The sequence below is a fragment of the Stegostoma tigrinum genome, chromosome 10 (assembly GCF_030684315.1).
Source record: "Stegostoma tigrinum isolate sSteTig4 chromosome 10, sSteTig4.hap1, whole genome shotgun sequence".
Taxonomy (NCBI): Eukaryota; Metazoa; Chordata; class Chondrichthyes; order Orectolobiformes; family Stegostomatidae; genus Stegostoma; species Stegostoma tigrinum.
In genome coordinates, this window is record NC_081363.1 from 58,692,110 (window position 1) to 58,710,415 (window position 18,306).

The 18,306-nt window shown below is 41.3% G+C and overlaps 1 protein-coding gene across 2 annotated transcripts in view; it reads left to right on the forward strand.

Annotated features, from left to right (window-relative positions):
• snx6 (sorting nexin 6) overlaps window positions 1-18,306 on the forward strand; it is a 48,252-nt gene that overhangs the window by 19,581 nt on the left and 10,365 nt on the right. For both annotated transcript variants that reach the window (XM_048537734.2, XM_048537735.2), the window contains exons 8-10: window positions 3,029-3,134; window positions 3,743-3,818; window positions 15,474-15,513. In XM_048537734.2, the coding sequence (XP_048393691.1) occupies window positions 3,029-3,134; window positions 3,743-3,818; window positions 15,474-15,513 (222 nt within the window). The remainder of the gene's footprint in view (window positions 1-3,028; window positions 3,135-3,742; window positions 3,819-15,473; window positions 15,514-18,306) is intronic.

The following is an 18,306-nucleotide window of genomic DNA, read 5'->3' on the forward strand; positions in this document are numbered from 1 at the left end:
TTCAGCTCCTCTGCTAGACCTTTTGCTCCATTGTCACCGTTGTTGCATTGTTGGGGGTTGGAATAAATTGGAGTTTGAAGCTAGGTTATGACTCATAGTTTTGGGAGTTCATACCATATATACACGGTAGCTCAGTGGTTAGCACCGCTGCCTTACAGCACCAGGAAACTGGGCTTGATTCCACCCTTGGGCGACTGTCTTTGTGGAGTTTGCACTTTTTCCCTGTGTCTGCATAGGTTTCCTCCCGCAATCTAAAGATGTGCAGGCAAGATGGATTAGCTGTGCTAAATTTCCCATGGTGTTCGGGGTTGTGTAGGCTAGGTGGATTATAGGGGGCTGGGTCTGGGTGGGATACTTGGAGGGCCAGTTTGGACTCGTTGGGCCAAAGAGCCTGTTTCCACACTGTAGGGATTCTATGATATCATCATATGTAATATTTGCTTTATATACTGAGTGCAGGGTGCCACCCAAAACAAAACCTATCAGAATTCCTGTTTATTTCTAAATGTGCTTCTTGATTAATATTTCTTGAGCACGTGTGTGAGGAACTTGTAGAAAGCACAGCGCAATACCAGAAGTTGTACAACAAGTAGCACATGGCACAATTAATGAGGAGTATAGCGCTTGTGAAATAAAACTAGAATCAGACAAAGGCAGGGAATTTTCTTAAACAAGAAATACATATAGGAGAGGGAGTAAGTTGGCTCTCATCGAACAACCGTCTTGATGTCCAAATTGTTATCCCCCAGCATTCCGAGGGAAAACGTGTGAGCAAAATCTGTATAAATCTATTGAGGGTCACTTACAATCAAGTTGTTTTAAATATTACGTATTGATAAAAAATTGGAGTGCTGAACTTTCTGTGTTGACCAAGCTGTAGGCTACTTGGAAAGAAGAATGTAAATTTCACATATTTTTCTTGCAGAAATATTTATTTACATTATGTTTCAGTAAATGCTGTGGTGTATTTCCAAAGTATGTTTTCCTAATTCAGTTGCTATTGTCACTGTTTAAGAAAACTAATGTGATCAATTTTAAAATGAATGGAAACATCTGCTTTGCTCAGTCACTAATCTTCTGGCAGTACATCAACATGGATGCTTGCAAAATAGTCCAAAAATGGTTTGCTGGACATCTATTAACCTAAATATACTTTTTAATGGCTACATCACTGATCTTTTACAAATACATGTTATTGTTCTTTTGGGGAGTTTTAGCTGTATCAGAGTATAAACCCATCATAGAGATGTACAGCGTGGAAACAGACCCTTTGGTCTAAATCGTCCATGCCAACCAGATATCATTTGTCCCCTATCCCTCTAAACACTTCCTATTCAGAAACCTATTCAGACGCCTTTTAAATTGTTGTAATTGTACCAGCCTCCTCCACTTCCTCTGGCAGGTCATTCTGTACATGCGCCACCCTGTGGGGAAAAGTTGCCCCTTAGGTCCCTTTCGAATCTTTTCCTTCTCACCTTAAACTTAGGCCTTCTAGTTTTGGACTCGTCTACCCTGGGGAAAAGATCATGTTTATTTACCCTTTCCGTATCCCTCATGATTTTGTAAACCTCTAAATATAAGGTCACCTCTCAACCTCCGATGCTCTAGGGAAAGTAGCCAAAGCCTAGTCAGCCTCTCCTTATAGCTCAAACACTCCAACCACGGCAACATCCTCGTAAACCTTTTCTGAATCCTTTCAAGTTTCACAACATCCTTCATATATCAGGGGGACCAGAATTGCACACATTGGTTAGGCCACTTTTGGAATTATGTCCTGTACAGCCACAACAAGACTTTCCAACACCTATACTCAATTAATCGACCAATAAAGGCAAGCATATCGTACACCTTCACTGTCTTATCTACCTGCACTCCACTTTCAAGGAACTATGAACCTACACTGCCAGATCTTTGATCAGCAGCACTCCCCAGGATCTTATTACAGTTTATGTAAATTTATATTTTAAATCTTAGAACATTGAGCGTTTATGTGTGTTCACATTTATCATCTGTATATCCTAGCTCATTTCTTGCCAGAAGATTGCTTTAGGTCTGTTGTCTCTTTTTTTAGTGGAAATATTACTTCAGGCCTTTTGAAGATATTTATCTGTGAGGTAGCTGCTGCATATAAAGAAGATATACTACAATAGACTAGAAAAAAAAGCAGGAGAGAGAATTTAGCTACGTCAAGGTTTGACTAAAAGTCCACATTATAAATTCAGAATCATATGTAAACATTGTCTGAGTCTACCATCAAGTTAAATCACGTAACTAGTTAATTAAGCTACGTTTCTTCATTAGTGTTGTTGCTACATAAACTTGATGTTTGCTTAGTAGGCTTCTTAGGTTTTCTAAAGCTTGAACTGCAACTGAAAAACACTTTTACTTCTACCTCAGCACCACCCCCATGTTTTCGAACTCCAAATTATTTCTTCTTCACCATTTTCTGACCTTTCTAATTTGTTAACTCTATTTCCCAGAATATTCCATTTAAAATTGTAATAATTGATTAGAAATCCTTCCACCACTTTGTACCTGGCTTATTTCTTCATCCCTGTTCTCCATTTCTCTGAACTTGGTAAATGTCTATGTTTTGCTATTTTCTTTCTCAATTGGCTCAAAATCCACTACTTTGCCAAAATTTTAATCCCCTTCATTCCTGACTTTGCAGCCTTTTGGTGCAAATGTTTTTCAGATCGCTCCTTGCAAGGAGCTATCTAAATCAGTTGTGTATCTATGTACATAATGAGAAATTTGAAACCTATAGATGTCACATCATTACCAAATTTTTAACAAAAAAAGTCTGCTGATCATCCACTTGCAGCTGCATAAAGGAAAATTTGTTAGGGTACATCTCATCTTGAGAAATGACAATATGACAACTATTCTTTAACTGATTAAGGTTATCTATAGCGCTGAGAGTACAGAAGTACTCGAGCAAGTTCTTAAGAATTGACATGCTGTTTTAAGTAAATCAAATGTTTAAATTCTGTATTGAGTTTTTAAAATAGCTGCAAAATATTTTTAGGATGTTGATGATTTCTTCGAACACGAGAAAACCTTTCTTCTAGAATATAATAGCAGAATAAAGGATGCAGCAGTCAAGGCTGACAAATTGACAAAATCACACAAGAGTAAGTAACAGTTTTTGTTTTAAAGTATTGAATGTAAAGCAATGTTTTTGATTCATTTAAAATATTTTGTTAAAATATTCATCCTTCACTTTCATATTGTAACTTTTTTTTGTAGTAGTTTAATTGTTCCTTTAGGGCTAGTACCTAAATCAATAGAAAAATGTGGAGATTGAGTATCAGTCAACATAACTGTTTTGGGGGAAAAAAAGCACAGTTAATGTAGTTACATAAAAATAAGAATAATCCTAATTTTAAATAGCCATGTATTCACTTCAGAATAATGGATCACATCCAATCTTTAAAAAAAATGAATAGCTGATCCACCCGTGGAAGTAGTTATGATGGTAACACTGACTAGCTTTGAGGTGGTGGGAAGCTTTTAGTTGAAAGTGAAAATAGGAAGTACAAGATTGGAAAGGAACCAGAAAAAACAAGTGTAAGATTAAAAAAGGAACTAAGACTCAAGTGAATATCATGTAATAACTGGGGATGAAGGGAAAGGCTACATAATACAAAAGCAAGCATGTTGAGCAGTTACTAAGAAATAATTTTTATTACTTCTATGTGAAATGTCTTACTGTAATACGTGACATATTTTTCTTTTTCAGATGTGGCAGATGACAATAGTAGAATTAGCTCATCATTGCATACATTAGGAACTCAAGACTCAACAGATCTATGCAAGTAAGATTTAAAAAACTTTTTTCTAGATATTGCATTTTATTTTTAGTGTCACTTGAATTATAAATTGGGAGATTTCCTGATAGCTTGTTGGTCTTGATGGAACATTAAGTAATAAATTTCAGAAGAGTCATCTTTGATTTCTTTTTTTGCTCATCATGCTCACTTCAGATGAGGCCATGACATGGAGGTGCCCGTGATGGACTGGGGTGGACAAATTCAAAAGTCACACGATACCAGGTTATAGGCCAACAGGTTTATTTGAAATCACAAGCTTTTGAAGCACCGTCCCTTCGTCAAGTCAGGTGAAGAAAGCACCCAGGCACAGGCTTTGTGATAAGAGAGATCAAAAAACTATACAAATAGTGTGATTAGTTTGTATCATGTTTTGAGCTCTGATTATAAAGTCTGTGTCTCAGTGCTCTTTTCACTTTACCTGATGAAGGGGCGGTGCTTTGAAAGTTTGCGATTTGAACTAAACTTGTTGGACTATAACCTGATGTCTGATTTTCAGTTGAGACAACAATTGGATTATTGGCTTTGGTGTCTCTGTACAGTGGGGAGAAAAATGCCAGCCTGTTACGCTCCTAAGATGCTGCTTGGCCTGCGGTGTTCATCCAGCTCCACACTTTGTAATCTCAGCCTGTCATTGATGCCCGTTATTGTTTTTGTACTGACTCGTTAGAAACACCAAGTGATCAGACTAGAATCTGGTTTGGCTGTGACGTTGACTACAGCGAAATAGTCAAATGGCAAAAGATCACCTGAATGAGGTGACCGAGTACTGCTAGAGTCTGTGGAGATGTATTTCAGAGAAAATTGGGGGAGGATGGCACAGGGGTTGGAAACTAAAATTAGAATGTTTCTTTGCAACTGAAATGAGTACTGTAGTTAAAATTCAATCAAGAGTGTGATTACTTTGTCTGGTCTAGTTTTACAGCAATTCTTATTAGTCAACCGTGTCTATTTTTCACCCCTTCCATGATGATTTAGAAATCTGTTTTACTCTTTGACTTGCATGACATTGAACATTAACAGATATGCAATAATTTTGCAATATGTTCATTGTTTTAGGCATGTTCTCATGCAATGCTGCAAAATCTTGGGAGGGTATTATATATACTGTACAAAAACAAGAAAACATTATCAACTGTATCTGATTCATTCAGGGTTGCAACCTTACATGCTACTCACCAACCTCTAAATCCTATTACCCTAGGAAGGGGGAGAAAAACCTGCAGCCAGTTCCAGGATATTCCTTTGTGACAGGAAAGACAATCAAGAAAAGTCGCAACCTAATTGGAAGTGCAGCATTTCCACGTGTGACTGTGTCATATTCTTTTCTAGTATTGATTCAATGCTCAATTTGTCAGTAGATTGCCCTGGATGCTGATGACTGCTAGTTATTCTAACTCTGCATTTTGATTTAATAGAGAGAGCCTCTACTCCTACATTCTGTATAAATAACATTCAGCCAGACCGTATCCAGTTTGTTTACGTTCAGAATCAGTGTTTATTGCCCATACCTGTTTGCCCTTGAGCTACCTCCTTGAACTCCTGTAGTTGTGTGCTGAAGGTAGACCCACAATGCCATTGGGAAGGGAGTTTCCGGGATTTTGACCCAGGCAGTATATCTTGGCAGTATATTTCTGAGTCAAAGTGGTGAGTGGCTTGGAGTGAATTGTGACAAATTAATTCCTGTGGTAGTGTGTGTACAGGAAGGCATTTTTAAACCAGTATTTTGAGGAATCCACAAGAGAACATGTTAGATTAGGTTTTGTGTAATGAAACGGGGTTAATTTCATAAATTTTTTTTGTGGGTGCTTTAAAAAATGTAAGATAACGTGACCATATTCATCACTGGGATAGAAAATGAAATAGTCCAATCAAAACTAGGCTCTGAAATGAAAGTAACAATGATGGGTGAGTTGGCTACAATAGACTGGGTAACTTCACTAAAACACATGATAGTGGGTAGGCAATGCTTACTATTTAAGGAATGAATGCATGCATTGCAACCATTATACTTTGATTTTGGGCAAAGGAACACATCAGGAGAAATGGCCCATTTATGGCTAATAAACAAATTAAGTATAGACTTACAACCAAAGAGGAGTCACACAAAGTTGCTAGAAAAAATAACAAACCTAAGGACTTGGAGCAGTTTGGAATTCAGCACAGAAGGACCAACAGGTTGATTTGAGAGAGGTAAAATAGTGAGTGTAAACTTGTTAGGTATGTTAAAATAGACTGTAAGAGCCTCTGTAAACTTCCAAAAAACCAAAAGAATAGCGAACACAAATGTAAGCCCCTTGAAGTCTGAAAAGGGAGAATTGATAATGGAGATTAAGGAAGTGGCAGAGCAGTTGAACAACTACTTTAGTTCTGACTTCAGAGAAGACACAAAAATAAACTCTAGGAGCGCTAGAAAAGCAAGTGTCTTTTGGAAAAGAGAAATTGAAAGAGACTAGATAATAAAATGTGAGGCTGGATGAACACAGCAGGCCAAGCAGCATCTCAGGAGCACAAAAGCTGACGTTTCGGGCCTAGACCCTTCATCAGAGAGGGGGATGGGGAGAGGGAACTGGAATAAATAGGGAGAGAGGGGGAGGCGGACCGAAGATGGAGAGTAAAGAAGATAGGTGGGGAGGTAGGGAGGGGTTAGGTCAGTCCAGGGAAGACGGACAGGTCAAGGAGGTGGGATGAGGTTAGTAGGTAGCTGGGGGTGCGGCTTGGGGTGGGAGGAAGGGATGGGTGAGAGGAAGAACCGGTTAGGGAGGCAGAGACAGGTTGGACTGGTTTTGGGATGCAGTGGGTGGGGGGGAAGAGCTGGGCTGGTTGTGTGGTGCAGTGGGGGGAGGGGATGAACTGGGCTGGTTTAGGGATGCAGTAGGGGAAGGGGAGATTTTGAAACTGGTGAAGTCCACATTGATACCATATGGCTGCAGGGTTCCCAGGCGGAATATGAGTTGCTGTTCCTGCAACCTTCGGGTGGCATCATTGTGGCAGTGCAGGAGGCCCATGATGGACATGTCATCAAGAGAATGGGAGGGGGAGTGGAAATGGTTTGCGACTGGGAGGTGCAGTTGTTTGTTGCGAACTGAGCGGAGGTGTTCTGCAAAGCGGTCCCCAAGCCTCCGCTTGGTTTCCCCAATGTAGAGGAAGCCGCACCGGGTACAGTGGATGCAGTATACCACATTGGCAGATGTGCAGGTGAACCTCTGCTTAATGTGGAATGTCATCTTGGGGCCTGGGATGGGGGTGAGGGAGGAGGTGTGGGGACAAGTGTAGCATTTCCTGCGGTTGCAGGGGAAGGTGCCGGGTGTGGTGGGCTTGGAGGGCAGTGTGGAGCGAACAAGGGAGTCACGGAGAGAGTGGTCTCTCCGGAAAGCAGACAGGGGAGGGGATGGAAAAATGTCTTGGGTGGTGGGGTCGGATTGTAAATGGCGGAAGTGTCGGAGGATAATGCGTTGTATCTGGAGGTTGGTGGGGTGGTGTGTGAGAACGAGGGGGATCCTCTTGGGGCGGTTGTGGCGGGGGCGGGGTGTGAGGGATGTGTCGCGGGAGACGCGGTCAAGGGCGTTCTCAATCACCGTGGGGGGAAAGTTGCGGTCCTTAAAGAACTTGGACATCTGGGATGTGTGGGAGTGGAATGTCTTATCGTGGGAGCAGATGCGGCGGAGGCGGAGGAATTGGGAATAGGGGATGGAATTTTTGCAGGAGGGTGGGTGAGAGGAGGTGTATTCTAGGTAGCTGTGGGAGTCGGTGGGCTTGAAATGGACATCAGTTACAAGCTGGTTGCCTGAGATGGAGACTGAGAGGTCCAGGAAGGTGAGGGATGTGCTGGAGATGGCCCAGGTGAACTGAAGGTTGGGGTGGAAGGTGTTGGTGAAGTGGATGAACTGTTCGAGCTCCTCTGGGGAGCAAGAGGCGGCGCCGATACAGTCATCAATGTACCGGAGGAAGAGGTGGGGTTTGGGGCCTGTGTAGGTGCGGAAGAGGGACTGTTCCACGTAACCTACAAAGAGGCAGGCATGGCTGGGGCCCATGCGGGTGCCCATGGCCACCCCCTTAGTCTGTAGGAAGTGGGAGGAGTCAAAAGAGAAGTTGTTGAGTGTGAGGACGAGTTCAGCTAGGCGGATGAGAGTGTCGGTGGAGGGGGCCTGGTCGGGCCTGCGGGACAGGAAGAAGCGGAGGGCCTTGAGGCCATCTCCATGCGGAATGCAGGTGTACCGGGACTGGACATCCATGGTGAATATGAGGTGTCCTGGCCCCCAACACCTCATATTCACCATGGACGTCCAGTCCCTGTACACCTGCATTCCGCATGGAGATGGCCTCAAGGCCCTCCGCTTCTTCCTGTCCCGCAGGCCCGACCAGGCCCCCTCCACCGACACTCTCATCCGCCTAGCTGAACTCGTCCTCACACTCAACAACTTCTCTTTTGACTCCTCCCACTTCCTACAGACCAAGGGGGTGGCCATGGGCACCCGCATGGGCCCCAGCCATGCCTGCCTCTTTGTAGGTTACGTGGAACAGTCCCTCTTCCGCACCTACACAGGCCCCAAACCCCACCTCTTCCTCCGGTACATTGGTGACTGTATCGGCGCCGCCTCTTGCTCCCCAGAGGAGCTTGAACAGTTCATCCACTTCACCAACACCTTCCACCCCAACCTTCAGTTCACCTGGGCCATCTCCAGCACATCCCTCACCTTCCTGGACCTCTCAGTCTCCATCTCAGGCAACCAGCTTGTAACTGATGTCCATTTCAAGCCCACCGACTCCCACAGCTACCTAGAATACACCTCCTCCCACCCACCCTCCTGCAAAAATTCCATCCCCTATTCCCAATTCCTCCGCCTCCGCCGCATCTGCTCCCACGATAAGACATTCCACTCCCGCACATCCCAGATGTCCAAGTTCTTTAAGGACCGCAACTTTCCCCCCACGGTGATTGAGAACACCCTTGACCGCGTCTCCCGCGACACATCCTTCACACCCCGCCCCCGCCACAACCGCCCCAAGAGGATCCCCCTCGTTCTCACACACCACCCTACCAACCTCCGGATACAACGCATTATCCTCCGACACTTCCGCCATTTACAATCCGACCCCACCACCCAAGACATTTTTCCATCCCCACCCCTGTCTGCTTTCCGGAGAGACCACTCTCTCCGTGACTCCCTTGTTCGCTCCACACTGCCCTCCAAGCCCACCACACCCGGCACCTTCCCCTGCAACCGCAGGAAATGCTACACTTGTCCCCACACCTCCTCCCTCACCCCCATCCCAGGCCCCAAGATGACATTCCACATTAAGCAGAGGTTCACCTGCACATCTGCCAATGTGGTATACTGCATCCACTGTACCCGGTGCGGCTTCCTCTACATTGGGGAAACCAAGCGGAGGCTTGGGGACCGCTTTGCAGAACACCTCCGCTCAGTTCGCAACAAACAACTGCACCTCCCAGTCGCAAACCATTTCCACTCCCCCTCCCATTCTCTTGATGACATGTCCATCATGGGCCTCCTGCACTGCCACAATGATGCCACCCGAAGGTTGCAGGAACAGCAACTCATATTCCGCCTGGGAACCCTGCAGCCATAGGTATCAATGTGGACTTCACCAGTTTCAAAATCTCCCCTTCCCCTACTGCATCCCTAAACCAGCCCAGTTCATCCCCTCCCCCCACTGCACCACACAACCAGCCCAGCTCTTCTCCCCCCCCACCCCCCCACCCACTGCATCCCAAAACCAGTCCAACCTGTCTCTGCCTCCCTAACCGGTTCTTCCTCTCTCCCATCCCTTCCTCCCACCCCAAGCCGCACCCCCAGCTACCTACTAACCTCATCCCACCTCCTTGACCTGTCCGTCTTCCCTGGACTGACCTATCCCCTCCCTACCTCCCCACCTACACCCTCTCCACCTATCTTCTTTACTCTCCATCTTCGGTCCGCCTCCCCCTCTCTCCCTATTTATTCCAGTTCCCTCCCCCCATCCCCCTCTCTGATGAAGGGTCTAGGCCCGAAACGTCAGCTTTTGTGCTCCTGAGATGCTGCTTGGCCTGCTGTGTTCATCCAGCCTCACGTTTTATTATCTTGGAATCTCCAGCATCTGCAGTTCCCATTATCTTTGAAAGAGACTAGCATTTTTTTTTAAAACATGGTGGAGAAAGGATTGGGACTGCAAGCTGATAATTTCCCAGGGTTTGATAATCAACATCCCAGGCTGCCAAGGTTGGCAATTGAAATCATAAATGCATCGATTTTCCATCTTCTGAAAATCTATACATCAAAGGATGAGAAATATGACTCCACTATTTAAAAGTGAGGGAGGGAGGGAGGAGAAGGAGGGGGCTACAGTAAGCCTAACAGCATTATAATTAATGGACTGCCACAGGGATTGGTAGTCTGCCCCAAATTATTTGCAATATATATTAATGACTTGGATGAGGAAAGTGAAGCTACTATCACCAAGTTTGCAAATGACACAGGGAGCCTACAGAGGCTAATTGACAGGTTAAGTGAGTGGGCAAACACTTGGCAGATGGAATATAATGTGGAAAAATGTGAGGTTGTGCACAAATGTTAGAAAGAATAGAAGACCTGAATGTTGTTTAAACGATGGAAGACTGCAGAAAACTGCAAAACTAAGGGATTTAGCGGTTTTAGTGCGTGAATTGGAAATAAAGCTGGCATCCAAATTTTCTGAAAAAGGATCCCGACCTGAAATGTCAACTTTTCTACACCTCTGCCTTACCTGCTGTGTTCCTCCATCTGCACTGTGTTATCTCAGTGTCCAAGTTCAGCATGTTTTAGGGAAGCAAATGAATCATTGTCCTTTTATTCTAAAGGGAATGGAGTATAAAAATAGGGATGTCTTGCGAAAGCTACAAGGCACGAGTCAGACCACTTGGAGGTGGCCTGAAAAAGTTTCACTCGGTAAATAGTGTGTGGAAAGACTTTTTGTTTGTTGAGGAGAAATTGAGTAGGTTGGGTTTGTATTCATTGGAATTTCAAAGGATGAAAGAAGACTTTGTCTGTTTTAATAAGATTCATAGGGGCTTGTCAGGGTAGACAGTTTACTCCCCCATGAGTGAGAGTGTCGGATTAGAGGGCATAATCTCACAGTAAAGGGTCGCCTATTTAAGGCAGATGAGGGTTTTTTTCTGATGTAATAAATACGTGGAATTGTTTACCTCAGTGAGCTGTTGAGGCTGGATTGTTCCTTATATTCAAGGCTAAGCAAGATTTTCTAATCAGTAAGGGAATTCAAGTTTATGGGGATATGGCTGGAAATTGGAGCTGAGATTTATTAGATCAGCCGTGACCTTATTGAATGGTGGGATAGACCTGATGGGCCAAATGGCCTACTTCTGTTCCTACACCTTATGGTCTTTTGGCCAGTTTTAAGGAAAATACTGGAGGCTATTGTAAAGTATGTGATTACGGGTTACTTAGTACTTGACAAAATCAGCATGGATTTATGAAAGTGAACTACATTTGTCAAAACTACTGGAGTTTCTGGAGGATTTAATTAGTTGAATAGATGAGGGGAAATAAGGGGATGTGGTGTATTTGGATTTTTGGAAAGGTTTTGATAAAATCCCACGAGATTTGTACAGTAAAACAAAGCACTTCATATTGCTAATATACTGCCATGCATTGTGAATTGGTAAGTAGGCAAAAAACAAAGTTGGAATAAATGGATCTTTTGCAAAATGGAAGCTAGTGGAAATATAATGTATTATTTCCAAGCTTATTGGCAGTGCAAAACAAAGTGGAACTGAGCGTGGTGAGGAGGATACAAAGATCATTCAAGGCGATTAGATGGGCTGAATGAATAGGCGTGAAAATGACAGATGCAATATAATGTAGAGTTTCCCATGTCAGTATCAAAGCTATAATGACAGAATATTATTTAATTGGTGATAAACTGTGAAATGTTGACATAGAATGTCCTCCTTCACTGGTCACTGATAACGAACATGCAGTTGCAGTAATTGGTTAAGTGAAATGGTAATTTAGCCTTCATTCTATAGCGTTTGAGTACAGAAACAAGGAAGCCTTGCTTCAGCTCACAGGGTGAGACCACACTTGGAGTTTGTCTGCAGTCTTGGTCTCCTTACCTAAGAAAATGGACACTTGCCATAGTGGGAACGCAACAAAGTTTTATTAGACTGATTCCTGGAATGGCAGATTTGTAGGAAGGGAGATTGAGGTCACTAGAACTGTATTCACTTGGTTTGGAAAAATGAAAGAGGATGCTCTTGAAATATATAAAATGCTGAAAGGACTGAACAGAATAAATGCAGGGATGATGATTCCTCTGGCCAGGGATGGTGCACTTAAGAGATTGTGATCTCAGGTTATAGAGTAGGCTATTTGGACCGAGATGGGAAAAATTTCTTCATTTCAAGTGTGCAGTGTACCACAGAACACTTGAATCATTGAATATGTTTAAGAAAGAAGGATATTTCTAGAGGCTGAAGATGTTGAAGCATATCGTGGTAGAATGAGGGAATGGCATTGAGATAAGGGATAAGCTGTGATCATGTTGAATAGTAGAGTGGACTCATAGGACCGAATGGCCTCCCCCTACCTCCTATTTTCTATATTTGTGTTTGAGGTTGTGCCTCTTGTCAAAATTGCTTTTCACTTGCCTTGAAGCAAAAGTGCATAGGATAGCACATTTGATATTGCAGTAGCTGATCATGTCATGGCCCTCAAGTCATGCTATCATTTAACTGAACACTAGTAACTAAAACGTGTGCTCTGCATCATATGGTTATCCAGCTTACGAATGATCCATGGCACTGAATCATGCAAAACTTGAAAGTTGCAATGCTTATGGTTAGGGCTTTCCATAGTTTTTTTTTCCCACCCTTTTCAGCAAGAAAAGTTGGATGTAGTTGTACAAGTTTGAACCTGCCAAAGCCTTATGTTGAAGTGGTAATTGACCTTGGCAATACAGCCTAAAAATGTATTTGGTTTTGTGGTTGTCAGTACTGTCTGTGCATTGTTAACAAACTATTACGTTTAATAGCTTGCTTGAATTGTGTGAATATTCCAGGAGTTTCCAAGCATCTGACAGTCACTGCATGTATCTACATCATAGCACATTGACCTCACATGAGCGCATTTGCTTTACAATCCTTGCACAGTCTGAGTTATGAACTTTTCCGTTGTCTTGAACAACTTTAAGAAATGAAAGCAATCAATTTTTAGTAAAGTAGTCTTGGCTTAAACATTTGTATTATAGTTAGAATCATAGAATTTTACACTACAGAAGCAGATTATTTGACCCATTGTGTCTGTAGCGGTTCCTGAAAGAGCTACCCAGCTAGTCCCATTCTTCAGGCCTGTCTCCATAGCCCTCTATGTTTTACACTTTCAAATATATATAGCAATGTTTTTCAAATGTCTCTTGGAATCAGCCTTCACCGTTCTTCCAGGCAGCGCATTTCAGACACTAACAACCCTTAATAAAACAGTTTCTCGTCTCACTCCTAGTGCTCTTGCTGACAAGTTTGAAATTATGACCTCTAGTTACTGGCTTGCCAATTAGTAGAAACAGAATATTCTCCTTCACCCTGACAAAATTGTTCATAATTTAAACATCTCATTAAAGTCCAATCTTAATTGTATTAACTCCAAGGAGAATAAGTCCAATTTCTCTAATCTTTCCTTGTATCTAATGCAAGAACCTGTCTTGTTTGTTGGACAAGTTCATTTTCAGAAGAGCCATGGCAAATCATTTAGGGACTTGTGCAGTCCTTGATTTTCCTCTGATTTTTAACATAGGTGGATTAAAGTTTGCCTTAATGTTGCAACTGTTCTGTATTTTTAATGCTAATTTTACATTCTTACTGTAGAAACATTTATGCTAGTATGAATTTATCTACACTTCATATTTATATTTAAGCACAAACGTTTCCCTGTATTATTTCACACAATTAAACATTGATTCAAAATTTTAGTGAGTTAAACTTTGTTCTTGGTGATTTATCCTGGAGAAATATAATGCCTTTCAATTTAACAAAATATTAGTCCAGATTACAGACATGGCGAATTCTACAGTTCGGTTTTACTTAATTTTTGAAACTGATACTGAGTTCAGACATATTGTGTACTCTTTGAGGCATTTTCTACTTTTCCAGAATTATTAAGCCAAAGAAAAATGTTCAAGCTTTTAATCTGTTTTATAAAATACATTAGCTTACAGGTCATTCCTGACCGTACAGGCAATGTTTAACAGTATTGTAACTCTCAATTCAAAAGTAATATTAAACCTTTGACATAGAGGGAGACAAAATTAATTATAACTTGCTTTTTTTTTTGCAAATTTGTATTAACGATTTCTTATTTTGTAAATTTCTTTGTAATCTGCTTACTAGTCAGTATGAATTTGCATATTATAACCTATGATAGGAATGTTTAATGATGGTTCAGCTCAAATGAGTCATAATTGATCTCCTGAAACCAAAGATTTAATAATGCCCTTACCTTTTATGTTATAATCTGTTAATTGAACTACATGCTTACAAGCCAAAGGGTACGTTTTCCTTTGTATTATATGAAGTTAAATCAAAGATATGATCTGCATCAATGTGTGACTATTACATAGTACACAAAAATAATCCTTTCCCAAGAGACCCATTGCAGTATGATTGTTGATGGTCAGTCTACTACATAATTCACAGGAGTGTGATAAAGTGAAAAACTTTGTCATACTAAACAGAAAGATAATTATTTCATGTCTTGTTTTGCTTTGTATAATGTTGAAATATGTATCAAAAGCACCAATATAAATCTTTTGTAAATACGTTCATATAGCAAAGACATAAGTGACAGTAAATATTGGGAAGAATTTACATTTGTAGGTTTTGTTGGATATGTAGATCCAGCCAAAATTGCTAAATGTAGTCAATCACACATTTTAAAACAACACACTTCTAGTGTAGAACAGGCTTTTAAGTTTTACTACTGTGATGTGATACTCTGAAAACTAGACGGTTGCATTTGTATTTTAAATCTTAGCCTTCCCACTCATAAGCAGTAATTCAGTTTTTAAATCAATTATTCTGTCTTGAAAATACAGCTGACTAAGGATTAACATTGCTGAAAATATGGCAATAAATTAGTTTTTCTCCCATATTGTTTTTTTAATACTAAAAATGTATTACTCTGTATTTACAATTTTGAATATGCTGTTTTAGGAGTAAACCACCCTTCTACCCAGATGACATGGAGAAATCACTTCTTCCAAAGTTTGTATCAAATTTGACTTGGTTATAGTACAAATGAGATTATTTCATATTTTGTCCAGCTTTGAGCAATGGTTCAAACTTAGTAGCATCCCCACTGTGCAAACAACAACATGTTATAGACAGTTTTGTGGTATGAATTTTTGCCTAATAAAGACTAATCCAACTTGAAGTCTCATTAAGAATAGATTCGTACTTCAAACCCAGATCCAGGAAGTGTTGAGACAGTGGTTAGGCCTAGTGAACCACATGATTTTCTGTTAGTTTTGAATAGTAACATATAAAATACATTTGGAATGACCAGTTTGATAAATTCCCGTTGCTTATTATTTACCATATAGTTTTGGAAAACTACTTTACAGTTTGGTAATGTGTTCATAATTTTGTTTCAGATTTTTCTTGAAGGTATCAGAATTATTTGAAAAAACAAGGGTATGTCACTTTTGCATGCATCTAGTTTGACTAACTTTCCAAATTTTGAAATTTAGCTGAACTTTCCTTCATAGGTTTTTCTATTTGCCATAAGTCTATTACCATCTTATTTAGCATTGGTGTAGATTTACAACACCTCCATGTATTTAGCACCTTTTAACAAAGAGAAAACAATTCTCAACATGTTTTGTATAGGTGTTAGACTAACCAAAATCTGGGATGAAGGACATGGATTTATTTCTTGGAGAATCTTGGAGGAGGAGATATAGAGGAAGAGGGATTTGGGAGGAATCTCCAAAGTCTGGGACTTTAGTAGCCGCAAGCATGATAAATGTTGAGATATAGAGAGGGGGCAATGTACAAAAAACCAAGATCAGGAATGTAGAGTTTGGGGAGGCTTGGGAAGGAGTTATAAAACTAGGGATGAATCGGGACGTCAAGGGATCTAACATAAATGATAGTCTGCAGTACTAGGTGATTCTGAGACAAAGTGGATCATTGCAGTTGAGGTGACATGTTTGTATGTTGGGCTTGGATGAGCTGAAGAATTTAGAGCATGAAAGAAGAGACAGCGTTGGAGTAGTTAAATGGAAATGAAAATGGCAGTAGTTGAGATTCTCGTTAGGTTGGAGGAGGTCAGCAAAGTTTCAAATGTGAAAGTAGAGGAGGATATGGGATCAGATACTTGGCTCTGGCTCATATAGGAAGCTGAGTTTGCAAAATAACCTGAGAGAGCCTGACAAAATGACTGGAGACTGCTGGAATCGGCAAGAGTACTGAGTTTATGGTCAGCTTCAAAGGTGATCCAGTGTTTAACTGGAAAGGTTTAAAGGTTTTCTTGAGTTGGGTGTCAGACAAACAGTTGACAGCACAGACTTTGGAAATGGGGAAGGCGGTGGAAAGCTAGAGCTGGATGCTGTTGGTATATAGTGATGAGTTGGGCCGAAGGGCCTGTTTCCGTGCTGTGTACCTTTTATGATGCTATATGTATAATGTGTTTTTGGATAATTATTTCCAAGTAGTAATTTGCAGCTGAGGCAGAGGAGTTGGAATGGATCTTTAGGAGACATTAACGTAAGGATAGGAAGAAAAGGCATTGCTGGATAACATCTTACTTGACTGAATAAGTAAGACTGCCTCAAAAACAGGAAGTCCCACTGAGTTGATGCAATGGTGTCAAGAGTTGTAGCAATTAATCACTGTGACAATTCAGAATTCGGAAGGATCAGGTCAATCAAGAGAGGATCATTGCAGGAGGGTTCTAATGGATTTTTTTAAAAGAAGTGGGAGATAAATCACCTAATGTAGAGACTAAGGTATGAAATTGGTCTGCACTTTAAGAAGAGTGGTCTCCAACTCAGTAATGCCACTTGAGATGGCATAGAGATGAGATTTGCAGCTAGGTCTGGGAGGAGGCTAGGGGTTTTTGGGATTATAGGGAAAAGGTACAGCGACAAACCTGTCCATAGGCCTTTCACATTTGTTAAGGAATGTGTGGGAGAGGAGATGAGCAGAGGTTTAAGCAGAGGGATAGTAGTGGGGAAAAAGAATTAAAGTTATCTTTACTGTCTCAAATTATCCTACAGTTGTGGGTGGTTTTGGTGCTGGACCGGTGAGACCCAATGTCATTGTGATGTGCTCCAGCCAGATTTAGTGATGGGTAGCTAACTAGTTGTGCATTGGTGGATACATTAAACTCTACATTTTTTGAGTTGATGGAATAATGCTGATTTTGCATTGGTGGGAATTTCTAGATGGAGAAAATAAAGTTTTATGGGAATAAGGCCATCAAAGGTAGTGGTTGAACAAATAAATAGCTGCAAAAGTATCGCAGAGAATCAAACACCAAAAGTTAAGCAGTTGGGTGCTCGACATGTGCAGTTGAAAATAACAGGATTTTTTTTGCAAGGTACTAGAAGTGGTTGGGTGCTTGTGCTGATGTGAGGTGGCCTTGTAGGTGTTCATGACCATGAGGATAGAGTTATCTGGGGATGGCAAGATCAACGTTGTCAATTTGGATATAGTTCGGAGTTTATGTCGAGGAAAAGGTTAGGAGAGAGCAAGAGAAGAGTGAATCTGCAAGTGCAAATTGAGAAGGAGATTGGAATTAGTGAAGGTAAGTTACTGACTGCAAATGGTGAGGAAACAAAGGAAAAATGATAGCTTGGTGAAAGTTTTTAAGGTGGCCGGAACTTGAGTGTTTTAAACCACATTTTGAACAGGTGAAATGTGTAGAGGGAGAAAATGCCAGAAGAAGAGATAGAAATACCAAAATGCAGAATAACTTCTCTAGTTAGGTCAGTTTTGGAGATCCATAGCTTTTTCAGTGCGTGGTCCCAGTGTATGCTGGGAACACAACTGCATAATCTTCCTGTTGACTTCCCTGTTGGCTCAGATCTTGCTGCATTGGAAATTACAAATGCTCATCCATGTCATAACAGTATGTCAACATGAGCTAATTGTGATTTCCTGGATGTGAGCAGCCGTTTAGTTGTTTCAATAAAGTTTACTATAAACTTTTTATATTCAGTAAGTCTTGACTACAAAACCTTGGGGGAGTGGGTGGGGGTGGAGACACCATCCAAATGTAGTAGACTGCATTTAGAGGGGTAAGTCGCAAGAAAATGTATGGTGGTCTCCTGTGTTTGCAATTTCTATAAATTCCCCTTTTGATACAAGCTGTATATTTCTGACTTAAAGCAGTATATTGATGTTTTTTTCTTTTTTAAAAACTGTTTTGAGTTGCATCTGCTGCAGTGTTGCTATTTGTGCTTATACTTTTTTTTTCATCTT